This window comes from Onychomys torridus, chromosome 8, assembly GCF_903995425.1.
Source record: "Onychomys torridus chromosome 8, mOncTor1.1, whole genome shotgun sequence".
In the NCBI taxonomy this organism is placed as follows: Eukaryota; Metazoa; Chordata; class Mammalia; order Rodentia; family Cricetidae; genus Onychomys; species Onychomys torridus.
Window position 1 is genome coordinate 45,774,129 of NC_050450.1, and position 27,611 is coordinate 45,801,739.

Sequence of the window (27,611 nt, forward strand, 5' to 3'; positions counted from 1 at the left end):
AGCCGCTCCTCTCTTGAGCTGTGTTTGTCAGGGTATTTTATCACAGCACCAGAAAGGAAAGTAATACAATTAATTAATTAATTAAAAAGAAACAAATACATGTCTTTTCACCTCTTGGGACCAGCATCTGACCATCTATGAAGTGAGCAAGCTGAGCTTCCAGCCTTGGCTCTCTCTAGTCTCTGGGCAGTTTGTATGGTTTGTAAACGTTCTCCAGGGCCCTCTTACATCCAGGAAGTCTTAACAGGAACTCGCAAGCACATGGAGCTGAGTAAGAAGGATGGGTGTGGACCAGAGATGTTTTAGCAACACCTCTGAAAGGGTGATGTGCAGACACTCAGCGTGTGAGATAGATGTAGAGACTGAAGAAGAGCCTTCTGATGTCCTGACACCATGGGCATGAGTGGTAGGCTGCTGTTGAACAGATGTGGAGCACGCTCATGTGTTGGACTTTGTGCTGTGCAGGCCACACATTTGCTCCAGTTACTATTAGTACTCAACAAATTGCCCTAAAACTTGAGGGCTTGGAGCTGGGGAGGTGGCTAAATTGCCCATTGATGGCTTGGAGCTGGAGAGGTGGCTTAGCGGTTAAGCTAAGGTTCCACAGAACCTGAATTTGATTCTCAGCACCCACGTCGGCTCACACCACCTATTACCCCAGTTCCAGGAGTTAGCCTCCACAAGCGTCAAGCACACACATGGTACACAGATACGGCATTTGCCCTGCCAAATCCTATTGGCTGGGACATGCACAAGATCTGCTCATGTTTAAAAGGAAGGAGCCCATCTCTTGGTGGGCTCGTGGGAGGTTCTAGAAGAAAACTTAAGGTGGAAAGTTTTGTTAGCAGCTGGTTTGGGAAAACAGAATAGAAAACAAAATGTCATTGAGAGGTATAATTGTCTTCTGTGACCCTATTAGATTGCCGCACACTTAAAAGCCGGGAACCCTATAGGTCTTGACTAAAATGGGCTTGACAGGTTTTTCTCACAAGATCGAAATCAAGATGTCAGCCAGCCCAGGCTCATTAGTGGAAGGAAACTCTGGGGTAAGAGTCTGATCCCGACTGTTTCAGTGACAGAGTTAAGACCTTGTGGGGGTAGGATGGAAGCCTCCTTGTCATTACAGGCTATCTGATGGGACTGGTCTCTGCTCCTAGGGCCATCCACACATGGTCTTCTCACACACACCCCACTTCCCCGGGGGCATGTCTCCTAGCTGATCAAACCCATGTTCACCGTGAAGGTTAGTCATCCAGATGGTCTCACCTTCTGCTTGCCTCTCACACTTTCCCAGTGTCTTGGGTCGGGCAGAGGAAGTAACAGGTGGGCGGAAGAGTATGAGTCTCTGGAGCTTAGGCGGAGCCTCATTCTGCCCCCCTTGTTTTGGCCAAAGCAAAGCAGGAAGCCAATCCAGCTTCCAGAAGTGGGGAGTGATAGTTTTAGTGGAAGGAGCCATATGCCATCTCTTTGCAAGGACCTTGAGAGGTGGATACAGAGAGGGATGGAAGGTCAGGGCCACTTCCAGCCAGTCTACCACAGCAATGTGCTCGATCTAACTGAATTATCTAGAATAACTTCCAGTACCTCAGACTAAGTCAAGGGTTTGGTCAGGGCACATGAGAAACTGTGAATATGACATTGTCTTTTTTTTTTTTTTTTTTTTAAGATGATTTCTCTGTGTAACGGGCTTGGCTGTCCTGGAACTGTCTCTGTAGACCAGGCTGACCTCGAACCTGCCTCTGCTTCCTGAGTGCTGGGATCAAAGGCGTGCACCACCACCACCACCCAGACTGTGACATTGTTAATGGATCACATACCCCAGGCTTGTGGGACAACCTCATTTACTTTTCTATGTGGTACCCTATCCACTCCCATTCTACCCATTCTTCAGGGCCTAGCCCAGGAGCCCTCTGCCAGCTGCACCGAGAGCCATTCTGCGGTCACAACCCAGTAGAAGTTTCCAGACTAGAATGATTTTATAGTCATTCATAGGCCTGTATCATAGACAGAAACCATTGCCTTTAAAAACAAAAACAAACAAACAAACAAAAACAAATAAAACAAAACGACGCAAAAAGTAGTTGCACAATTAACACATATTGGATGGATGATGGAGGGATAGATGATGGATGGATGGATGGGGATGGATGGGAATGGATAGATGGATGGATGGATATGGATGGATGGATGGGTGGGTGGATGGGGATGGATGGGGATGGATGGATGGATGGATGGATATGGATGGATGGATGGGTGGGTGGATGGATGGATGGGGATGGATGGGTGGGTGGATGGATGGGGATGGATGGGTGGGTGGGTGGGTGGGTGGATGGATGGATGGATGGACAGATGGATCTTTGGATCGGCGGGGTGGATGGATGGTTGAGGAGATGGCTATAGGTTCTTCAAAAGTTGTTACCATAAACTTCATTTTCCTCCTGCCAAGTTACTGAGATTTAGTAGATTTTTTGTGTGTGTGTCTACAAGCTTTTCTTTGATGGTGTTTTTGTTGTGTTTTGCTTTTCTAAGATAAAGTCTGCATACATAGCCCTGGCTGGCCTCAAGTTCACCATCCTCCCTGAGGCTACAGGCGCCAGCCACCACTCTTAGCATCTGAATACTTAGAAGAAACAAAGCGGGGAATCAAAAACCCAGCCTTGCATTGTGTGGGGGGGAGCCATGCTGTGTTCTTTCTCAATAACCCTGTAATTATTAGCAGAAAAATGAAGTCCCCAAGTTTCCTGCTGGCTATATTAATCACACTACTCAGAGGCTGGGGGTGAGTGGGACTTCTATTCAGATAAATTTTTTGAAATGCTGTATTAAATAAACAGGCAACTTCCCTTTCCGTGGGACTTCAAAGAGCCAGCTTTATTGTGGGAGGCCAGCTCCCACCTTTTAAAGGGTTCCTATGAGGAGGAGAGAGGGATAAGAAAACATCAGATAGAGAAACCTAGAGGACAAGGGGGGAAACAGAAACACAGGATTGCTTCGGGAAGAACTGGGTCAAAACCCAACGGCCCCATCTAGCTCTTCAAAAGGGCTTTTTATAACAATGCCAAGGGGTGGGGCAAAAGACCTCCCCCTCGCTAGATCAAAGCACCCTGCACAGCCAAGTGTAGACCCTTCCAAACACCTGGTAATCACACCTGTGGTCAAATCATCCCTGTATGCAGCCCTGCTGGGTAAAGCAAACTCAGATTCTCTAAGTTCTCACTAGGAAACCTTTGTGGGTCTCTACAATTTATTTAACGTGTGATTGTGTGAACATGAGTGTGCATGTGGGGTGGAAGTGTGTATGTATGTGGAAGCCAGAGGCCAACCTTGGGTGGTATTCCTCAGGCACTGTCCTATCCATATTGCTCTTTTGAGATGGGGTCTCAAAACAATCTCTCACTGGCCTGGTACTTGCTGAGTAGGTTGGCCAGCCCATGAGCACCAGGGCCCCACCTGTTTGTGCCTCCCCAGTGTTGGAGTTACAAGCTCAGGACACAGTGGCTTTTTTATGTGGCTTCTGTGGATTGAACTCGGGTCCCCCTGTTTGCCAGGTAGACACTTTACCAACTGAGCTATTTCCCGGTCCTCAAAGAACCCTTACTGCGCTAACATACATTATGGTGTGTGGATATGTAAGCAATGAAAACTAGGATGCAGAAGAGGGAGGTGGCATGTCGTTTTACTCCCACCCATTCGCAAGTATGTAATTAATTCTTGGCTTTAAATAGGTTCCCAGTGCTATCTGTTATCACCATGCCCCCACCTTCCCCCAAACACCCCCTCCTCCCTCTCTTCACTCCACAGTAATACCTCTGTTCTTTCTTTTACTGGATTTATCTCCTAGGTACTTACAGAAGTAGAACCACACAGTACACATCCTTCTGTCCGTGGCTTAGCTCACTATGCATTAATGTTTTCCAGGTCTGTCTATGTTGTAGTAGCTAGCAAACGTCCGTCTCTTCTACAGCGGGATGGTGTTGTGTCTGGGCCATGACTTACTTAGATGACAGACACGACTTGAGTTGTGTCTTTGGGCAGTTGTGACCAGTGCTGCAGTGAACACCGGAGTCCCGGGTCTGTGTCTCTCCTTCCATGACTCTAGGTGAGGCATCACTGGGTCGTGTGGTGGCTCTTTTTAACCTCCTGAGAAACCTCTAACCTCGTCTGCAGTAACTGTGCCCCCACTGCATTCCCCCCAATGCTCACGTGGGCTCCAGTTTCTCTGCGCATCCTGCCAGCACTTGTTTTCTGTGTATTCAGTTACACTCTCCTGCTGAGTAGTAAATGATGCTTCACGGTAGGGTCGAGTCCTAGTTCCCTAATGACCAGTGCCTGGAGTTCCGAGTGTTCTTTGTGCACTCTGAATATGAGTCCTTCACCAGGTACACTTTGCAGATATATTCTAGTCCACATCTTGTGCCTTGAAGAACCAAAGATACAGTTGTAATGAATTCCAATTCAGCAAAATTTACATTGTGTCTTATTTAAGAAACATTTGTGTCCGGCACGGTGGTGCTCTGTCTCCCAGCACTCGGGAGGCAGAGTCTGGCAGATCTCTGTGAATCCAAGGCCAGCCTGGTCTACAGAGTGAGTTCCAGGACAGTCAGCACTACGTAATAGGGAGAGCCTGTCTCAAAATAAAAAATAAAAATAAAAATAAACCAAACAACAATGACAAAAAAAGAAAAAGAAAGAAACATTTGCCTATGGACTGGGGAGACTACTCAATGGTTAGAGCACTTCTCTCCCCAACCCCCCAGCATAAGCCTGGACTCTCCCCAGAACCCACATAAATGTCAGGGGGGTATGTGTGGTGGCCCACCTGTGATTCCAGCCTCGGAAGGTGGAGACAGATGATCCCCAGCACAAGCTGGCTATGAACTAGCCCTATCAGCGAGCTCTGGGTTTGATTGAGAGACCCTGCTTCAATGAAAAAGGTGGAAAAGCCATAGAGGATGATTCCAGATGCCAACCTTGGGCCTCCACATGCATGCACACTAACATGCATGTGCTCACACACATGTTAACTCATATACATTCATATGAAAATGGGGGGAAAAAGGAAGGGAGGAAGGAAGGAAAGAAGGGAGATAGATTTGCCTAAATAAATTCCCACATGCTCTTTCCTTATGTTCAGTTCCAGTCTCTTTTGTGTGTGTTTAGAGTTAGGGTTGAACTTGGCCAATCTGTCTGTGCTCTGTACTTCTATATGAAAATGAAAGCAGCCCCAGAGGAAAGACAGAACCTCTACCACCAGCCTCCAGGGTTAGGATACAGACAGGAAGCTGGACTGGCCATGGAGGAGGCAGGTGTTAGAGATGGAGGAGGCAGGTGTTAGAGTTCAAAGCCCATGCCATCTTTTAGAAAGCACCTTCTGGTGAGGTGAGCCCTCTGTCTTTAGAGTTGTGCAGCCCACTAAACTGACCTGAGGCCATTGAATCGGAGGACAAAGTTAATCCTCAGAGCCCTTTATGGTATTAAATCCTTGTGACTATGTTAGGCATGTCTAATCCCTACGTGACCTTCCCTGCGTCCAGAAAAAAATAAAACAAAGGCATATCTGCCCATTCATTCATGAGTGAAAAATAGAGCTGCTTTTTTGGAGCTCACATTTTTGGGGAGACAGGCACTTCATCAGATGAGTCTCAAAGGATGAGTGCCCAAAGGAACATGAAATGTGGAACCCTGAGGGTGCTCTGGAATGCCAGGGCAGCTTGCCTGAAGCTTTCCTCCTGGACCAGGGGGATGCCAAGGGTGTCCAGGAGATGGCGTCTCAACTCCCACTTGGTACTTGATTCCGAGACTCTATGGGGGGGGATGATACTGGTGAGGTTCAGTTGCGTTCTTAGACCACTTGGTTCTGGTTAAAATAAAAACAAAACAAAGCAAAACAAAACACATTTTCTCCAAATTAGATGGTCTGAGGTAGTCAGCCTCACTTGAGTCTTACTTGTGAGGGCTAGAATAAGAGCGGCCCTCAGTTTGGAAAAGGAAACATCTCCTCTAGGTGAAAACAGTCACCTCCATCCCGGTGTCTCTCATAGGAGGAGACTGATCAAAGTATGTGGGTTTCGGGTTTCGGGTCTCGGCACTTTATTCCTGACCTCAGCTCTAGCTCACTCCTTGCTCAGAGAGGTCCAGACCTCCTCCTACTGTGTGGCTCACGTCTGCCACTTGAACCTTGTTCATTCCCACCAGTTGGATCCCACCTGCATTGCTCCCAGGCAGATCCCTCTCCATCTTTCCACACCCCTCCCAAAGTCTCCTCTGTAGGAATCCTTCTCCAGTCATCTGGGTGGAACACTAATATTTTTTATTCTTCTAAACAGCTATAGATTTTATCTGTGCCCTTTGAGGCAATACACTTATAGTGATGTGCGGTTTTTTTTTTTTTCCTTATGCCATCTTGTTTGTTGAGCCTGTGAACTGTCTTATTTATCTATTTGTGTAACTACTTTTCTCATTGCTATGACAACATACATCACCAGAAGCAACTCACAGAAGGAAGATGCAGTCTTGTTTTTTTTGGGGGGTGTGCATGTGTCTGTCTGCGTGTAGTCAGCGTGTCATGTACATGTCTAGCTCCTGTGGCAGCCAGCAGAGGGCGTCAGATTCCCCGGAGCTGTAGTTACAGGTGGTTGGGAGCTGCCGTGTGGGTTCTGGGAATAGAAACCAGGTCCTTTGAAAGGGCGGCTAGTGCTCTCGGCCACTGAACCGTCTCTCCAGCCCCAGGAAGGGCTTGTATTAATTAGTGGTTTAAGAAAGGTTAGAGCCCATCATGTCAGGGATGGCACGGTGGCAGGAGCTGAGTGAGTGTGAAAGCACGGGGTCCACAGCCAGGAAGCAGAGAGAGATGAATGCGGGTGTGCAGTTCATTCCCCTTTGCATCCAGTGTGGGACCCTAAACCACAGGGATGGTACCATCCTATCAGGGTGTACTTTCCTTCCTGGGTTACACCTTTCTGGCAGTGCCTCTCAGACATTCCCAAAGGAGTGTCTCCTGGGTCTTCTAGTGCTGTGAAGAGACACCATGACCACAGCAACTCTTATAAAAGAAAGCATTTATCTGGGGGCTTGCTAATGGTTTCAGAGGGTCAGTCCATGATCACCATGGTGAGAAACAGACCAATGTGGCATTGGAGCACTAGATGAAAGCTTTACATCCTGATCTGCAGGCAGAGAGACACTGGGCCTGACAAGGGGTTTTGAAACCCCAGAGCACACCCTAGTGACACACCTCCTCCCACAAAGCTATACCTACTCTAACAAGGCCACACCTCTCAGAGAGTTCCACTAACTGGGGACCAGGCATTCAAACATACGAGCCTATGGGGGCCATTCTCATTCCCACCACCACACCCTGTGTAAGGCAATTCTGTGCAATTGGCTAAATAAGTTCTACCTGATCCATTCTGACCTTGAAAAGGATGCTCTGTGTGTGTGTCTGTCTGTCTGTCTGTATCTATGTCTGTGTGTCATGCGTACGCACAAGAGGGCTGTCTGAGTTAAGGTTTCTATTGCTGTGAAGAGGCACCATGACCATGGCAACTCTTATAAAGGACAAGTATTTAATTGGGGTGGCTTACATTTTCAGAGGTTCAGTCCATTATCATCATGGTGCTCCATGGTGACATGCAGGCAGACATGGTGCTGGAGAAGGAGCTGAGGGTCTTACATCTTGACCAGCAGGCAACAGGAAGTTGTCTGCAACACTAGGTGTGGCTTGAGCATCTATGAGACCTCAAAGTTCGCCTCCCCAGTGACACACTTCCTCCAACAAAGCCGCACCTCCTAGTAATACCACTCCCTGAGCTTATGGGTGCTGTGGATATCGCTCTGTGTAAATAAAGTTCTGATTGGCCAGTGGCCAGGCAGGAAGTATAGGGGAGACAAGAGAGAAAAGAATTCTGGGAAGTAGAAGGCTGGGGAGACACCGCCAGCCGCCGCCATGGGAAGCAACATGTAAAGACACTGGTAAGCCACAAGCCATGTGGCAAAGTATAGATAAGCAGAAATGGGTTAATTTAAGATAGAAAAAGTGGATAACAAGAAGCCTGCCACAGCCATACAGTTTGTAAACAATGTAAGTTTCTGTGTGCTTTCTTGGTTGGGTCTGAGCGACTGTGGGACTGGCGGGTGAGAGAGATTTGTCCTGACTGGGCCAGGCAGGAAAACTCTAACTACATATGGGGGCCAGTTTACATTTAAACTACCACAAGGGCTGTTAGAATAATCTACTTCATATTTGCCATCTACGAGTGCATGTGATCCTAAAGCAAAATCTGAAGGATGGTTTGGGAGGCTGGAGAATCACCCCAGCATCTGCAGTAAAGTCTCCCCTAATATATCCTGAGACCTGGCTGAAGCCCAGACCCTCTCCATTTCCTTCTCAGCCCTCCTGTGGTTTTGGGGACCCTGGCCAGCTGGGCCAGAGGTTCATCACCCTCGCTGACAGGCGCTGCCAAGTCTGCAGTCTCAGGAGTGGAGTGTGCGGTTTGACCCATCTTTCTTCTCCAGCAGAATGCAGTTGGCTTTGTTTCACTGTTCTGTCTCTTCAGAGGCTGCCAGACACACTACCTGGTGATTAAACCAAGATTAAGATTCCATTTGGATGAGTGAGTGAGTGGCAGTGGGGGACCATGATTGATTCCTCTGGAATGTTGACTCAGAGCACACGGGTTCCAGATGCAGTCACTCCAAGCACGGCCCCCTGCATTTGCAGTTTGCTGTCTAAAGGGCTTTCCAGACATTCTGCCAGCCTCCCCAGCTACCTTACATCCTCACTGCACCCCTTCCCTTTGTCTTCATCTCCTGTGGCAAGGGGACATTCTGGAAGCCAGGGGAAGGAAAAGTATCAGAAGATGATTGCAAACCAATAAATAAATAAATAAAAATAAAATGATCTCGCCAGACGGTGGTGGCACACACCTTTAATCCCAGCACTCGGGAGGCAGAGGCAGGCGGATCTCTGTGAGTTCGAGGCCAGCCTGGCATCTAAAGCGAGTTCCAGAAAAGGCGCAAAGCTACACAGAGAAACCATGTCTCGAAAAACCAAAAATAAAATAAGATAAAATGATCTCAACTTTCAGAAACACAACCTCTGGGTGTGCAGTGTAACAGAAACAATCAAGTACCTCTGGGTTGAAAGTCTTGGCATGATCTTTTACATAATAGTGTATGATCAGTGTTACTTGAGTGTTGTGTGTTTGGAGCTAGAGGGTGGCTCAGTGGGTAAAGCACTTGCTTTGCGAGTGGGACACCCTGATTGTGAATTCCCAGGGCTCTTGTAAAAGCAGGAGTCTCTCATCCTGCCGCCACCTCCCGGCCTAACACTCACTCCTGAGGCTCTGTCCTAGGTGTAGCCATTAGCCAGCCACCTGCAGTTCCAGGGCACCAGAAAGGGGTTTGAATTGACGTGAAGCCAAGAGTTCAAAGACTTAATCCAAAAAACAAAAACAAAAAAACAAAACAAACAAACAAACAAAAGAGTAAAATACCACCAGGTGGTGGTGGCCCGGGCCTTTAATCCCAGCACCCGGGAGGCAGAGGCAAGTGGATCTCTGTGAGTTTGAGGCCAGCCTGGGCTACAGAGTGAGACAGGACAGCCAGGGCTACACAGAGAAACCCTGTCTTGGGAGGGGGAAAAAACACAAATAAATGAATAAATGCCATAATTACATTTTGCATTGATTGCATGTTGAAATGCTAATGTTTTAGAGATAGTGAATTGGATTCAGTTATCTATTTTGGGCCTGTTGAGGTGGCTTAGCAGTTAAGAGTGTGCACTGGTCTTGCAGAGGACCTACGTTCAGTTCCTAACACTTACAGGCTAGCAGCTCACAGCCACTGCTAACTCCAGCTCCAGGGGATCCGACCCCGACGCCCTCTTCTAGCCTCCCACAGACATACTCACAGACAGACAGACACATATATACATAATTAAAAATTAAATACATCTTTAAAAAAACAAAAAACATGTTACTAAATCTAAGCTCATGCCTTTGTTTGTTCCTCAGGAGTGCTGAGGGCTGAACCCAGGGCTTCTTGAATGCTAAGCTAGCACTCCACCGTTGAACTACACCCCTTAGCCTCTACTTTGTCTTGTTGTGTTGTGTTTTGTTGTGTTGAGTGACAGTGTCTCACAGTGTATGCCAAGCTAGCCCAGAACTCACGGCCTTCCTGCCTCTGCCTCGCAGGGTTACAGGGGTGCACCACCACACCCAGCCTCCTTTTCTTTCTTCAGCGTGGAAAGCAGCTGGCTTCCCATGTCTGCTCCACAAGTCCTTTCTGCTGGGCAGCATCACACTTGGCACTTTCTCCCATGGGTGAAAAGATAAGCCTGTCTTTTCTTCCTTCCCTGGGCAGCGAGTTCCCAGCGGGTGGCGGTGAGCTTCTGTGTCCCTCTGGCTTCTGCCCATCTCGGGGGTCACATGGCAGGCACTCAGAAAGATACTGGGAGGACTGGACAGGTGGTAGCGCCCCCTTCAGGCACTGTAGCGCCTGGACCTTTGTGACTGCCCGTGCTTCCTTTTTTTTTCTCCCTTTTCGCGGCTTCTCTTTATTTTCTTTTTTCCTTTTTTTTTTTTTTTTTTTAAGGACTTACACGGCCGACCGAAGAAGCCGTTTTTCTTGGAGGATAAAGAAAAACTGAAGGACTGGCATGACCAGGAGGCTATCAGGAGGGACGCACAGCGAGTAGGTATGGCGGGGAGGGCTGAGTGTGGGCATTGCGAGCATGTGCAGCCGCGGGTATGTGCGGGCGAGTTGTGTGTGTCTGAGGGGCATCTGGACCTCTTGTTCATTTCCTGCCTGCCACCGTCCTCCCTACTTCCTGTCCCCACCTTTCACCTGTTCGGACCTCCCCTCTCAGCATCAGACCCACTGTCTTCCGGTTTGCCCCGCCACCTTGGTATTAGCACGTGGCCGTGTCTCACGCAGGTGCCGTACTGAAGTAACGGGAAGTGATTTAGGGGTGACACAGGTTGAACCCAGAGCAGGTTCCACCCTCGGCAACCTGATCAGCCTTTTACGGCCCACTGAATAAGAGATACCTGTTCCTCAGAGATACGGTGTCATCTGCCTGCCGTCACACGGGGAGAGCAAGGCCAACCTGGGTCTCGAACCCAGGTCTGGAAGGCAGAGCCAGCACCTCATCAGCCCCAGAATTGGCTGTTTGGGCCTCAGCTCCAGTTTCCTGCTGCTGATAGGGCTTTGTCACCTTCCTTGTGAGGCTGGCAGGTAGGGGAAGGGCCAGCATAAGGAGGTACAGAGACTGTGCGGAGACTCTTCTCTGCAGAGTGCAGGCAGAGGTCAGGAGAGCAGCCCCAGTGCCAGCTGCCAGCGTAAGGGGCCCCCGATGAAATCCACCCTTCCTGAGCCTCCGTCCTCCCCGCCTGTGGGTGAGCACATGCGGTCTGCTCGGGCCGCCTCAGAAGGCTGTTGGGAGGGTGTGGAGTGAGGCGATGGATGTGAGGTCGCTTTTGCTTCAGTGGAAAGTGGATCCAGCAGCCTGAGGGATTGACATGGTGTGTGGTGACCTGGGTTAAAGGTGTCCCTTCTAAATTATTTATGCCCAAACCAACTCGCTACGCAGCTCAGAAGAGAACGGGCGTTAATAACCTAGCCGGTGCCCAGGGCATCCCCAGTCCCGACACCCAGCCCTCTACTCTGTGTGCCAGGAATGTTAGATGCGTGGAGAAGGATCCTTCTTAAATTAAGAAAGGAAACATCTGCAGAGAGCCAGCTGGCCAGACAATTGTGCCTGAATTATTAGAATATCGGGCTGGCTAGCAAGAGAAAAAAAGAACAGCAGGGAAATTAAGAAAAATAAATGACTGTTTACTTCCTCGATTGTTGAAATAAAATTATACATAAGTATGAAAGAGTAAATATTTTTAAAAAATAATTTATAATTGCCTAATTATGAGAAAGAAAAAGCGAATGATGAGACTGAGGAGTTCCACCCCAAGTGTCCTCCTCACCCGTCACAGTGGACCTTGTCTGAGGAGAGGACAGAAACTGAGGCCTTGCCAGGATGCCATGCTGACTGGCCTTGGTTCCCTCTCCTCTGCTCCACCTCTGGGCCTGATCCTGTGTGGCCCCGCCCCCCCAGCCTCCGTCCCCGCCCCCATGTGGATTTCCTGGTTCCTTGCTCCAAATGTGAGTTCAAGCCTCTTTCTGCCTGTGCACCACCACAGCATCCGTGTCCTCGGTCATGTGATACCCAGAGGGCAGTTGGCCTTACACTGCTGTGACTGCCTCTTGGATACTCAGCAGTGCAGACCCTCGAGCTGCTTGTATCAGCTCTCGGTCACCAGAAGCCCGTGGGCACCCCGGAGAACGCGCTCGCGGGGCACCGGAGGCCCTTCTCAGACACATTGCACACAGACTGCCAATCGTTTGTCCCCTGAATCTATGACTCGCAATAGAACTTTCCAAGCAGACCTGCCTGAGTAGATAAGGCAGCCCTCGATTTACCTCCTGACTTCAAAGAGAAGTCAAGGCATCTTTTATCATCGTAGCGTTTTTAAAAGTCGTTTATTTATTATTATATACAGCCGTACTGAGGACCCAACCCCAACCCGGCAGCTCAGAGGTGCTAGGCAAGCGCTCTGCCGCTAAGCTACAGGCTAGCCCCTTGTTTATGGCAATTTTGATTTACTGAGACCGTTTGCCTCGCTTAGATGGGAATCAGATCGCCTCAAGTTTATCTGGTGCTTTACAGTTTACAGAAAGTGTTCACTTGGGTGGCCTCTCTCAATTGAATCCCCGAGACATGCTGCTGATATCAGAGAGAGCCAGGGTTTATCAGTCAGAGAAGGTAGACCTGCCTCCTGTGGAGGGGGGCTCGGTGGGCAGGGCTTCCGGCTCTGGAGGGAGTACAGGGAGCATGGGCTTTGGCCCTCACAGCTGGTTCTGTAATCTTGTATGAGTTTCAATATGGGTGTAGTACAGAACAGGACCCGGCTGAGTGAATGATGGTACCCTCCCCCGCTCCTCACTGCTCCCTGAACAGTTTGGGGGGGTGTTTGGGTGATGTTAATCTTGATTGTTGAGGGCTGGGGAGATGGATCTTCGGTTAAGAGCATTTGCTGCTCTTCCAGATGTCAGGCAGCTGACAACTGCCAGTAACTCCAGCTCCAGGGGATCTGATGCCCTCTTCTGGCCTTCACAGGCACTGCGCGCGCACACACACACACACACACACACACACACACACACACAAACACATTCTCTCTCTTCAAAATTTCTTTTTAGATTTATTTTTTTCATTTTATGTGTATGAGTGTTTTGCCTCTCGCTCGCTCGCTCTCTCTCTCTCGCTCGCTCGCTCTCTCTGTGTGTGTGTGTGTGTGTGTGTGTGTGTGTGTCCTACCACGGGTGTGCCTGGTGCCTGAGGAGTTCGGAAGAGAGAGATCCCCTGGAACTAGAGTTGTGGGTGGCTGTAAACCATGGGTGCTGGCACCTGAACGCAGCTCCTCTATGAGAAAGCGCTCTTAACTGCTGACCCATCTCTCTAGCCCCCACATAATTTTTAAAAATAGAAGAAAACTTTTTCTTTTAATTTATGGTTGTCTACTTTTTTTTTACTTGAGCAGTGCCTGGAAGATGAATGGATCTCACTCTGGGTCTGTCTGAGAGAGCCTCTCCAGAGATAAGCAGATCTTTGGAGCGCTGGCCTGGTGAATAGAGGTTACAGGGAGAAAGATGGGCACTGAGCTTAGGGGAAAGGCACCAAGATGAACTGTTCTTCAAGAGAAGAGATGTATTACTGTCAAAGATGGCCCAGTGGGGGCCTGAAGAGGGTCTTCAGTCTCACAAAGAGCAGTGTCTATCCTTAAAGGTTTCCTTGCACAGCATGGAAGCAGGCTTAGTTAATATATGATCTAGTGGTAGTCCACCGTGCATGCCTGTAGTCAGGCTGTCTCTGGTGTCCAGATAGATGGCAGAGGGAGCGAGCAGATTTGGCTTCTTGTCAGAGCAGTGAATGGCCTGCTCACTTTCTAAAGAAACCCTTGGAAGAGAGAGGGGCTTCTGGAAGGTGTGGCTGGGTCTTGTGAAGCCCACCAGAACGGCCCCAGAAGGGCTTGGGACCCAATGATGAAGCTGATACGGTGACAGTTTGGAAGGAGACAGAAGTAGGAGGTGGGGTCTCTGTGAAGAAAATAGACCAGTGGGAGAGTGCCCTTGGGGCTGAATCTCACCCTGGCACCTCTCCCTGTATTCCCTCTCTCTTGTTTTCTGTGTCCCCTGAGCCTCTTCCATGCACACACACACACACACACACACACACACACACACACACACCACACACACACACACACACACACACACACACACCACACACACACACACACACACACACACACCACACACACACCGTTGCCTCTGCTTTCTGGTTCACAACAGGCACAGGTGCACAGAGCCATATGACGATGGACACAACCCCCTGAACAAATCCTTCCCCCATTAAGTTGCATTTCTCAGGTCCTTGGTCACAGTAATACAGAAGTAACTGATATGCCCCGTGACCAGGTATAAGATCAAGTACAACATTTAGACGCATTTATTTTATTTTACATGTGCGAGTGTTTTGCCAGCGTGTAAGTCTGTGTTCCGCACGTGTGCAGTGCCCAAGGAGGCCGTAAGAGGACATCTGATCCCTGGAACTGGAGTTGCAGGTGGTTGTGAGCCACAACATAAGTGCTAGGACTCAAATCTGAGTTCTCTGCAGGAGTAACCAATGCTCCTAAGCACGGAGCCACCTCTCCAGCCTCACGCCTAAGGCTCTGTCTGCCGCCCAGTCATTCTCTCCCCAATCTCTACCCTTGTAGCTGTCAGGTAAACCAGCAACACTGAATTTGCTCTCTGTCCCTAGGACATGGAGAACAGGGGAAGCCTTACCCCATGACCGATGCCGAGAGAGTGGACCAGGCATACCGAGAAAATGGATTTAACATCTACGTCAGTGATAAAATCTCCCTGAATCGCTCTCTCCCGGACATCCGGCACATAAAGTGAGTGTCACACGTCTTGTCTCCTGCTGCCTAAGGATTTTTCCCATTGCTCTGGGTTGTGAGTTCAGTTACAGGAACTGCCGCCGCCGGCCTCCTGTGGAACAGAGGCCCTGAAGAGGCTCCAGTTACCAAACCCTCTATAATTTGGGGCTGATGTGGCCAGGGATGGTGCTGTCTGACCGTCTGTTCCTTCACGGGGGGGGGGGGGTAGGAGCCAGCAAGTCTCAGTCTCCCGAACATCGGGCATCAGTTCCCCTGGGAATTCGTTATACATGCTAGAGTGGGGGGAGGGGGAGGCGTGTTGCCATAACACATGTGTGGAGGTCAGAGGACAACCTCTGGTGTAGGTCCTTACCTCCTTCTACCTTGTTTGAGGCAGGGTCCGTTTGTTGTTCACTCTGTATACACTGTATACAGCAGGCTAGCTGCTGCCAGCTCCTAAGGAACCCCCCTCCCCCCTCCCAACTCCCTGTAAGAGTGTTGGGATTCTAGCCGGTTCACCACTGTGTCTGGCTTGATGTGGGTTCTACCACTTCAAACCCTGGTCCCCAGGCTTGCTCCACAAGTGCTCTACCCCCTGGGCCATCTCTCTAGCCCAGCCCTTCACTCCAGTTAACGGTATCAAAGCCCTGGAGGCCGTCAGCTGTCAGTGCCCCCAGAAGCCCTGGAGGCGACTCTGATGCAGCCAGCCACCAGGTAGAAGAGGAAGCCACATGGCTGGGAAGCCTCACTTAGAAGACAGGCTTCCCTGCAGGACAAGTGCCCGGTTTTGCAGTGAGGTCTCTTGCCTGTCCCCACAGAGGGGACAGAAAAGGGACCCAGAGTGGTTGCCTGTGGGACTTACTGTGTCATGGTCTTCGGTAACGCCCTAGAATCTTCCATTGACATATGAGAGTGTTGTTCAGCCACACTGGTGTTGCTGGGTTCAGAACGGTGTGCTGACACTGCGGGTCAGCACACCAATCCCCGTGCCCAACATCCGGAGCACTGATTGTCGTTAACTGTAAAAAACTTCCACCGAGTGCCCCAACCTTACACCGTCACAAGCTCCTGGGAAGCAACATAATGGCTCATCGCTCACTATTCTCCTGGTGTGGGCCTTCAACTCTCTGTCCTCCTGCCTCAGCCTTCCACATAGCTGGGATGGCAGCCCTTTACGTCAGGCCCAGCTCACATAACTCATACATGCTGCACTGACGGTGAGGAGGAATGGACTACCTAGGGGATGTTTTTATATGATTATAGAATAAGGAAATCTGAACAGTCCAGAGTTGGAAACAGTGTCTTCCTGATTGGCTTCCTTTCCTTTCGTTTTTGTTGTTGTTGTTGTTGTTGTTGTTGTTCTTGTTTTTAAAAGATGTTATGTGTATGTATGTGAGGGTCCATATGCCACAACATGCCTGTTCCACCACGTGGGTTCCTGGGATCGAACTCAGGCTTGACAGCAATCCCCTTCATCTGCTGAGCCATCTCTGCAGGTTTTCATTCTTAATTTGAGTATTTTTTTTCTTCCACATTAGAAATGTTGCCCCGAAATGTATCCACAGCTTGATGGGGATTGGGAGTGGGTGGGTGGGTGGGGTTCTGTGCTCAGGAGGCCTCTGGCGCCTCAGTTAGCGGCCTGTCCACCCTACTAGCCTCCTGATGGTTAATGTTGAGTACCTCTAACACCTGCTTTCTACAGTTTCACCAAGTGGAAGCTGGATTTCCAGCAGTCGGCAGACAGACACCTTGAAGACCTCCTCTGTCCCCAGAGAGGCGACTCTCCTGCGGTTTGACAGTGGGAGCACATAAGTAAATTAGAACGCTTGGGCAGCCTGCTGCCTTCAGTTTCTTTTGGCTTAAACAACTTCTCAGGCAGAGCAGGGATTCCTGTTTGCCTTTTATCCATTCAAACTAAATTTTGGCAAGGGCAGGATGGAGGGAGCTGTTGGTTTGTATCGGGCGCCTTTACTCACACCAGAAGCTACTCTGCAGACACACATCCACGGAGGGCAGGAGCTAGGCAGTTTGGCCCCAAGTTGCTGGGCCGGCATGTGGGAGGTGACCAGCTGGCTCTGAGCAGGCCTGCCCTCTGCACCGACCACCAGCCCAGTGAGTTTGAACACTTTCCCTCTCCCTGGGGAACCCAGCCCAGCCACTTAGCAAGCTAACACAGAGGCTGCAGGACCCAAGGCGGGTGACATAAGGGAGCCTCGGCTGCAGAAGTGAGTAGGAGCTGTAGGCTCCTCTGGGATGCATCTGTTGGGTTTTCTAGGCTCCTCTGGGATGCATCTGTTGGGTTTTTGGCTTCACGGTGCAAAGCTAAGCACGCTGGGGATGACAGCCACCCGCAGCCACGACCTACTCGCCCCACGGTGGACACTGAATGTCAGGAAGGAGTGAGAGAGTGGATGTGAATGGAATCTTTGTCCACCACATTCCTGCCCCTATACCCCTTTTGGCTTTTTCCTTTTGTGTGGACATGATAAAATTTATGACATGTGCTGAATTTCCGCAAAAGAACTTATGGATTATTGTAATAGCCCAGAGTCTCTGGAGCCTCTTTACAACTCCAACAGGTTACAGAGTCTGAACGAAAAGGAAGGGAGAGCTTGTTGCCTCTGACAGTGATATCACACACACGCTGATAAATGAAATGGTCTGGGGAGATGGCTCAGGTGATAAAGTGCTCGCAGCACAAGTATGAAGACCCGAGTTCAAGTCCCCAGCACCCACATAAAAGCCAGGTGTGGTGGCACACACCTCTACTGCTGGCGGTGGGAGTTGGAGGACAGAAACTGGTGGATCCCCAGAGCACAGAGAAAGGGCTAGGGCGGTCTGTGGAGGGTCTGCCAGTGGGTTCTTGTTCAATATATGTCTTAGAGGGAAAAGAATCACCCAGGAGGACTAGAGAAACTCCACTGAAGGCTGATAACCATCTCTTCCCACCGCTCGTTCAGTCTGGGAAAACTCAGAGATCACACTTCACGAGGAGATGGGTGTAGTGCCTCGCAGCCCTTCTTTACTCTTCAGCCCTCTGGACCAGTCTGGAAAATAATCATAAACTGTGAGTTGGAAAGATAAAAGTGTTTTCAAGTAACTTAATGCAATGCGAAGCTCAGCGGTGCAGATGTACAGACGGACACTCGACTGTGAACAGTGACAGCCAGTCAGAAATTAGTAGGAGTGCAAAGTAGCAGGGAGGGTGACCTGTGACCATAACATTCATCGGTCAGAACAACCTGGCGCTGATACAGGTGTGGCATTAGCAGGACACTGCAGCTGTGTTCTGTTTATAAAGTTGAGGAGAGACCTAGAAGATATAGAAAGACTCCAATTCTAGAAATACAACGTTTTTATTGAGTGGTGTGTGTGTGTGTGTGTGTGTGTGTGTGTGTGTGTGTGTGTGTGTGTACACTCTGTGTACATGACTAGTACCCTCAGAATACAAAAGAGGACGTCAAATCCCCTGAAACTACAGGTGGTTGTGAGCTGCCAAGTGGGTTCTGAGAATCGAAGCAGGATCCTCTGTAAGAGCAGCAAGTGCTCCTAACCACTGAGCCATCCCTCTAGCTCCCAAACTCCAGAAATAAAGCCAACTGTGGCTGAAATGAAAGATGTATAGAATAATGATGGATTAGCTATTGCAGGGGAGATGTGAGTGAACTTGAAGGCAGAGCAGAACAAACTGCCCGAAATAAAACAAAGTTTTGAAAGATGAAAACTCAATGAAGCTTGGGATGATTTTGAGCCATCTAATAGGTGTGTGATTGGAATCTGTGGCAAAGAGAAGAGAAATAATGGCTTGAACCTCTCCAAACTGGGTGGTAACTGTAAAGCCACATCCAAGAAACCCAGTGAGGAGGCTGGGAGGGTGGCTCAGTGGGTAAAGCACCTGCCTTGCAAGTGTGAGGACTTGAGTTCGGATCCCCGAGAGGTAAAGTGAGACACTGAGACATGGTAAAACGTGTCTGTGATCTCAACGCTCACACGGCAAGATGGATACAGAGTTGAAGGCAAGAGAGTCCCTGGAAGCTTGTGAGCCCGTTAGCTTGGCATGGATAGTAGCCACGAGACCCTGTCTCAAACAAAGTAGAAGTTGAGGGTAGACACCCAGAGGTGTACCCTGTCCTCCCCATGTGCATAATAACACACAAATGCATGCACACACAAAGGATAAGTAAGTGTCACAGCCACAGGTGGGAGCAGGGAACCAAGCTAGGAGTCTGTGAGAGGAAAGGAGAGTGATTTGTGTTAGGAGCAGCAGAGAAGCCAGGGCTGGTTCTCAGGATACCATGAAGGTGGAGACAGCAAGATCTCCCTAGGAACTGTGTGGAAGTGAGCAAAAGAGCAGAGTCAAGGATAGGGGTCAGGGTTCGAGTCCCAGAGCCACTGAAGAGGTGGAATCGCCATTTATAGACAGGCAAGGAAGACCTTGGGAAGAGCAGGATCAGGGGAGGCATCCGGAGCACAACACTATTAAATATGTAGATGTCCACAAGGTAGGCAAGTGCATGATGGAATTGTGAAAAATGAATATGGAATTTTTGAGTCGCTGTGTTCAGATTATGTAGTTCACCTTCCTTGAAGAACAAAAGACAGCAGAGATCTAACAAGGTTGTAAGTCTGAAACTGACTGGCTGGTGTCAGGTTATATGGATCGGCCACTGGTTAGACTTAACTGTCATCCTAGAATCATCTGAGAAAACAGCCTCAGTTGAGGAATTGTCTATATCAAGTTAGCCTGTGAATGCGTCTTAATGGGGGTATGGGGGGTAATCTTGACTGTTAATTGAGGTAGAAAGACCTACCTGTTGTGGGAGGGGTCATTCTCTACTTTGGGGTTCTGAACAGTATTAAGAGTGGAGAATGCTACCAGGGAGCAAACAGGCAGCATGAATGCATTGTTTCTTTGTGCATCTGAATACAGATGTGAGGCAGTTAGCTGCTTTGAGTTCCTGCCTCAACTTCCCCCTCAATGATAGATTATATACAGCCTGGAGGGATAAGCCCTCTAGACCCTCACCTCCCAAAGGTTGCTTTTGGTCAAGGTATTTTATCTCAGTGACAAAAATGAAGCCAGAATAGTTCACGTCCAGGGGTCAGAGCTCAGCAAGAACCCCGCTCACCACCTCTACCATTTCTCATAGAGTCCACTTCTGCCGACTAGTGACAGGCTTAGAGGCAGACTCCATCCTTTTCATCATGCTTCATGCAGTCAAGTGAGCTTGGTGGGCACCTTTAAGATGGAGTGCTTCAGAAGCACCCAGGATGTGTGGCCATCCTGATGTGATAGATAGGTAGGTGGTTACCGAGGCAGCTCTGGGCAGAGAGCCCCTATGGGTGGGGAGGTCTGTGCACTGGGAAAGGGAGTCCAGGTTCTTCAGCAGCACTCTGATTTCTCAGGAGACTTATATGAGCTCTCCTCTAAAACCACAGAGTGCCTTTTTAAGATAGCAGTTATTGACCCATCGGACCCAATATCAAGATTTAAAGGCTTGAGAGCCTTGAAGGGAAATGGCAGTCAATCCAATTTCTCCAGGTGACTTTTATTTCCTCTGGTTTGTATGCCAGATTTCAGTGGGCTCAGCCTGTGGGTTGAAAATTGTAGAGATTGATAGCTTGCAAGCAGAAATGGCTGCCTGTCAGCCAAAACTCAGACAAGCATGTATCACCCACGAAACATGCTGGTTGGAAACCACCCACAGCCACACCAGCCGAGGGATGGTCTGTATGTGTGAGTTTGGATTTTTCTCTCTTTTGTGTTTTGAGTTTGGATTTTTCATTGTTGTTGTTGTTGTTCTTACAAACAGAGGCATTTTTTTTTAATCTTCTAGAAATAGATGCTACATTCATCTTTAATAAAATGCTCCCATTTATTGTGTGCTTTTATTCACTTCTTGGTGTTCTGGGGACGGGGTGGGGCACTTCCCGGTTACAGTGTGGTTCCAGCCCCTTCAGTGTGATCTTTATGGAGGTCTCCCACCACATCACCTGAACTGACTCTTAGCGGAGCTCTTGGCTAAAGTCAGCCTAGCCCGTAGAAAGCAGATCGAAGCATGTGACCCTTTACGGCTGCATTCTCAGGTGGATAGAGGCCCATGTCTCTCAGCGGAGGAGGGGGGACTTTAGTATTTCATTCATCGGTAGGTGAAGGTCCTTGGACTAGGTTTTACTAGTCCATCAAGCATGACCAGCACACTCTCCACTTGGATTTCATACTCCACACTGACAATGGTACACACCTATTCAGGAACAGACAGTTGGAATCCAGGTGGACTGGTTAGAGAGATGAGTGGAATCTGAAGTGATATTGCCATTGAAAGAGTTTAAAGAAAACGAAAAGACTGGAGGAAATATGAAGGCTGTCACCTGTCCTAATCAGCATTACCCATCAACCTGACACAGCCTAGAATCACCCCCACACCAGCAGCCCCCCCCACACATACTCACTCAGATCCAAGCTCAGCCCAAGCAGGGAGCGCAAACCATTTGGTCTTTGCTTGTCATATATATATCCAGTGTTCTGTTTGATTTGACACCATGTGATTGGACTATTTTATTGTACAAGTAGCCTCTTTGGTTTTATGTATTATGTTCGTGCTTGTCAGCCACTTTCCATGGCTGTGTGGTATTCCTTGGGAATAGTCCGTGTGTCCTCTCCTGTAGGCAGGTGTACCATACTGATACCTTCCAGTTCTTTGCTTCTGGAGACACCATGGCAGAATGTTCTGGAACTTGTACCTCTTTCCAGCTTGTCTCCCCTCCTTTCATGAATCATCAAGTGCCTTGGGGGTAAAGTCCACTTCGTCCTGGCAGCTGGCAGCTATCACCTAACCGTCTGCCATGACATCCCTTAGGAACCAAAGTCATTAGCAGAGGCAGGAGGATCATCATGAGTTTTAGACCAACTTTGGGGCTAGATAGCAATACCCTGTCTCAAAAATAAAAGAAACAATTATTTACGATTTGAGGAAATAAGTTTCTGGAACAAAGGTTCATGCGGGTAAGGAAAAATAAATAAATAAATAAATAAATAAATAAATAAATAAATAGCATAATCCAAGATCTGTTTGAGACTGTCTGCATCTGAACTCTGGGGCAAGCAAGTCAGGAATGTAAATCGCGGCCCATGACTGAGTGGCAATAAACTTCATTCCTCTGGCTGTGTCTTGAGCAGGTGTGTGTGGCTGGATCTCAGCAAAGCCGCTGTGAATGAGGAAGGGCTTCGTAAAGAGCTTAGCTTTGGCCCTTCCCTCCCACACATCTTCCCACTCCACTGATTCCAGCCAGCTGTGGGCTGCTGTTTGCTGTTGTTTTGGTTTTGTGTTTGTTTTGATGAGTCTAGGTTTCTGTATAGCTGGGCTGGCCTCCGACTCCCAGCCTTCCCCTCTCTGCTTCAGTGCCGGGAAGACAGATGCACACACACCATCACCTCAGCTCTAACCAAGTGTGTCCCAGAGAAAGCTGTCTCATCCCCGGGCAGATAGAGAAGGGCTGGGGTGCCTGCTTAGGAAGGAGACTGAACATTGGCGTGTGGCTGGAGAGAGCAGGCTGAGCCTGAGCGCTAGGCGTGCAGTGCATTCGTTTCTCACTGCTCTTGACGATGTGCGCCTTGTGACCAGCTGTTTAAGTGGGTTCCCTGATGGACTGTAACCTGGAATTGTGACCGAGATAAGCCCTCTTCCCTCCTAAGTCGCTTTTTGCCGAGGTTATTTATTATCACCACAGATGAAACTCAGAAAGGACCACACAAGAACAATCTGCCAGATTGTTCCTCTGGCCGTAGTTTGGGTTAGTCCCTGAGGTAGCATATTCAAAGCTGGGTAAGGAGGGACCTGGGCATCACCTCTTAGGAGATGGCATTATGCTGGGATGTAAGGACTTGAGAAACCACCAGCCACATAATGGGTACATTTGGGAATTTGGGAGCACATCCTGAGGGTTTACAGGGGGGTGGGAGGGGGTGGACAGGACAGGCTATATCTAAGGAGACAAGGGAAACACTCTTGTGTCGTGCCCCACATTCCCAGGCATGCTTTCTCACCCTTTCTTCCCTCAGGCTCCCTTCTCTGTCATTTCTGGAATGTGCCCCACTCCCACGTGCTGTCCACCAGCACACAGGTGCTGAGACAGGGCTGTGTTCCTTTTCTCTCAGGACTTCAAGCCCAGTGATGTCACCCATGGTCTGCCATGTCAGTGGGACTCTAAGTGGCTGCCTCCCTTCCTCAGTTCTCAGGCTTTTCTTCAAGCAGGGATGGCCTGCCCACCCAGTCTGCCCTGGGGGGTCATGTCAGAGTTTATCTAGGAAAGTGACCCCCATGTGTCAACCCGTCATGGGGTGTTGCACCCTCCTCTTCGTGCCTCTTCTTCTCCTCTCCCACCTCTTCCTTGCTCCTCCTTCCTCTCCTCTCTTGCTCCCCTAACCCACTGGTGGTGTCACCTCCTTTCATGTGCCCTCCCCACCCCCCCCCCGTCACCATCCACACTGTTCTCCTCAGGACCCCTGGAACCCTTTCTGCAATGGTGTTGTGAATTTGGATGTTTACCGCAGTGACCCCTTGAACTTGAGTGGGCATCAGACTCACACAGAAGTTTTGTTAAAAACAGACTACTGGGCCCCGCCCTGAGACCACCGCCCTTGTGCAGGTGGTCTGGGATGGGCCAGAGAGTTGGTTTTCTAACCAGCTCTCAGGTCTAGCAAGGAGGCTGGTCCAGGCAGGACAACTCACCCAGAATAGGTGTCTTCTTTCCTCCCTCTTTGCATCCCGCTTCTCTCCTGAAGCAAAACAGTTTGTCATAAAGTACAAACTAGCTTACCTTCTGTAAAATAAATCTTAGGCTGGGCAAATGGACTTAGATATTGTTCCCCTAAATTGGATTCACCCACTTCTTCAAAACCTAAAATGGGCTGGGAAGACGGCTCAGTGGATGAGAGCACATGCATTGTAAGTGTGAGGCTTGAGGCTAAATCTGCAGCACCCATGTAAAAAGATGGGTGTGGCTGCATGCCGGGAACTGGAGCCGGAGCATGGGGACGAGGGAATCCTAGGTGCTCTCCAGACAGCCATCCTCGCCAAAACAGACAGATTTGGGTTCAGTGAGAGACCTTGTCTCAACACATGCACGCATGTATGCGTGTATGCACACACACTAAAGGGGAGTCTGGGAAACGGTAGCAAGGGGAACCCCAGGAAGCGTATCACCTAGCATGGTTTCCACAACGGAGCAGTCAGTGAAAAGTAAAGGTGTGGACGTGTATGCTGTCGGGTTTCCTAGAGAGCACTGCGAGGCCAGCAATCTATATCCACAGCTGTTCACACAAAAACATGGAAACAGTACAGTCATTAGCCACCCAAATCACGTGGCCTCCCGGAAGAAGGGGAAAACTAGATGTGGATCTTTGAATTACCCGTTAGAGTCGGCCTTGGAACTGTATGCTTCACATAATTACGTAAACATGACTAGACCCAAATTAAAAATTAAAGCACAAGCCCTACAGGTAAATAACTAAATATAATAAGTGAGCCCAAATGTTCCCTGCGCATGTGGCTACTGAAAGAGATGGAGAGACGGATCACTCAGGCTGAAAGAAAATACATGGTTATGTTAATGTTAAGAACCTAGATAGAGTTTGCTTTGTTTTAGGTATACGTGTGAGTGACTATGTGCTTGTATGTGTACAACATGTATGCCTAGTGCCTAAAAAGGGCATTGGAACCCCTTTGGATCTGGAGCTGCAAAAGATTGTGAGCCATCTGATGTGGGTACTGGGCACTACACCCAGGTCCTCGAAAAGAACAGCAAATGCTTCTAACTGCTGAACCATCACCCTAGCCCCAATAGCCTCGTGTTTAGCAAACTAAATACAATATAGAAAACCAAAAATATCACAAGAAAATTATAGGTCGATATTCCTAATGAGACTAGATACGAAACTCCTCAACAAAAGAACCAGTAAACAAAATACTCAGCATTGTATAAGGGTTGTGTACTGTAGCCAGCTAGGCTACCCCAGAAATGCAAGGTTGGTTTAATATGGGACCACCAATCAATGTGCTAGACCATAGTAATACAATAAAAGGCAGATGTCCACAGATGCAGAGAGAAAAAAGCATTTGACAAAATCCAAAACTTTAGGGAGTTTAAGACATTCCACAGACTAAGAATGTAAAGAACTCAGTGGCACCAATGAAAAACCCCACTAGTCAGGGATGAAGGGTCCCCAACCCTAGACGATCAGAAGGAAGACAAGGTGTCTGCCCTTACCACTTCTACCCAACATTGCTTTACAGTCTCTAGCCAAGACAATCAGACAAGAAAATAATAAATTCATTCATTAATGGATGGCTTCTAGGTTGGCTATTAAGTAAAATTATCTATTTGTAAATGACATTCTGTGTGTGTGTGTGTGTGTGTGTGTGTGTGTGTGTGTGTTGTGTGTGTGTGTGTGTGTGTAAACCTGACTTTACACAAAGACAAGGGCCTTCTACACAGGACCCACTCTACCAGAGTGGAAATAAGACACCATGGGGCCAAGGAGAATAAAGGTCTACAGCTGAGGTCTCTCTCTCCACCTCTCTCCTCCCCTAATGGCGGGAAAGGACGTGGGGCTCCCGTTTAGCCTGATGCCCGCATCTGTGTTCTTGCCACGGTGTGAGAGCTGAATGGTGACTCTGGGTAACGCCTGTCTTCTCCGCTCTGTGTCTCCCTCCAGCTGCAACAGCAAGCGCTACCTGGAGACCCTCCCCAACACCAGCATCGTCATCCCTTTCCACAACGAGGGCTGGTCCTCACTGCTCCGCACTGTGCACAGCGTACTCAGCCGCTCACCCCCAGAGCTGGTGGCGGAGATCGTGTTGGTGGATGACTTCAGTGATCGAGGTAGGCCCTGCCCACCCTGGCTCTGCTCTTCCTGTGCTCCGTGCTTACGAAGGGGTGCTGCCCACAAAGGAGTTCTCCCTGCAGTGTGATATATGAGTCCCCATTTACTCCACAGCTGCTGCACAGACACTTGTAGATTACACGTGGTCTCATCTCGTGTTCACAACACCCCAGCAAACAGATCCTGTCTTCATCCCCTTTTGTCAGTTTGGACATGCATTAAACTGTGAGGAACAGAAAAATTAGCTGAGCACTAGCTGGCATAAGCCATGGATCAGTTTACGCGCCTGTCTACCTCTTCCCAGGACTGGTATATCTTATATTTGGGGGCTGTCCAAGTTTGCATTCCATTGCTGTGATAAACACCATGACCCAAAGCAACTTGGAGGAGGAAAGCGTTTACTTTTACGGTCACAGTTCATCACTGAAGAAAGTCAAGTCAGGAGATGAAACAGGAACCGAAGCAGAAACCACAGAGGGATGCTGCTGACTGGCTTGACCCCCTCACTTCTGCTTTATCTGGCTTTCTTACACAGCCCAGACTCACCTGAATAGGGATAGCACCGCCCACAGTGGGCCAGACCCTCCTGGATCTATTAGCAATGAGGACAGTGCCCTACAGACAGGCACACAGACGAGTCTGACCAAGGCGTTCTTCAAATGAGGTTCCTTTTTCTCAGGAGACTCTAGGTTGCATCAAGTTGCCAGTAAAAACTAACCAGAAGAGGGGCTGTTGTTTTTCAAGGAAACAAAAAGTGAAAAAGCAGTTAACTCATTCAGTGCTTCTTCCCCTCCCCCCTGGTCACAAAACGGCACAAAAAGACACAGCCTCTTCCTGTCAGGCATCATCTTCTTCTTCTAGAAGGTTCTCCAGAACCTTGTGGTAGGAGCCATGGAATAAGGGTGTCAAGCCAGCCAGCCTGCCTGTGGCATTTACCACATCATACATAGCACAGGCATGGAGCTGTGTCTGTGTGCCTCCAAGCACGTGACCTTGCCTCTGGACTGTGTGTCTCACTTGGGGGTTGAAGGAACACAAAGGTGTGGCCACAAATGAAATCCAAGGCAGACTGCCTTCCCAGTCATGCCCTCCCACTTCTAGGGCATCCCCTAAGGTCTGTGAACTTGTGATGGCAGGGGGAGGCCTTCCTTGTCACCCAGTTCTTAGCTGCAAGCCTGGAAGTAGTTAGCCTCTGATCTCACACCTGACTCCCACTTTGTCTGTGACCTTAGCCCAGGCCCCTGGGTCCCTCTTGTGCTTCAGCTCCCTTGTGTGTAAAAGGGAATAGTTAAGACCGACTTCCTTTTAGGAACCCTGCCTGTTAAATGAGTTACTAGACAGTAAGATGCTTGGCGCAGCGTCTCACCCAGGGAGAGTAAAAACAAGCCAGCCACTGCTGGCTGTTCCTACCTTTCTGGCAGTTATTTATGACTGGTTTATGGTGGACTACCCTTTGTCCCCTCTCTCCTGCTCTTCTCAGCCTCCTATCCCATCCTCTTCCTCTGGCTTGACCTTGCTACCCTCAGGTCAGAGAATCCCATTAGCCGTGTGTGACCCAAGGGAGCAAGTGACCCTCCACTGGGGCAAGTGGCCTTCTTAGCTTTCCTGATACACTTATTCTGAGGCCTCACTCACCTAGCTTTCATAGCCCCCAGCTTGTGCACCTGCAACAAAAGACTCTGTCTCTCCCAGGACCTGCTCTTGGCTGATCCTCTGATAGTGGCCCCTCC

General features: G+C 49.1%; 1 protein-coding gene across 3 annotated transcripts in view; it reads left to right on the forward strand.

Moving 5' to 3' along the window:
* Window positions 1-27,611, forward strand: part of Galnt10 (polypeptide N-acetylgalactosaminyltransferase 10) — a 139,400-nt gene that overhangs the window by 60,334 nt on the left and 51,455 nt on the right. Inside the window, exons 2-4 of one of the 3 annotated variants that reach the window (XM_036197823.1) lie at window positions 10,594-10,696; window positions 14,876-15,014; window positions 25,714-25,880. In XM_036197823.1, the coding sequence (XP_036053716.1) occupies window positions 10,594-10,696; window positions 14,876-15,014; window positions 25,714-25,880 (409 nt within the window). Of the gene's footprint in view, window positions 1-10,593; window positions 10,697-14,875; window positions 15,015-25,713; window positions 25,881-27,611 lie in introns of those variants that run through there. The other 2 variants (XM_036197824.1, XM_036197826.1) reach the window with 2 other exon arrangements.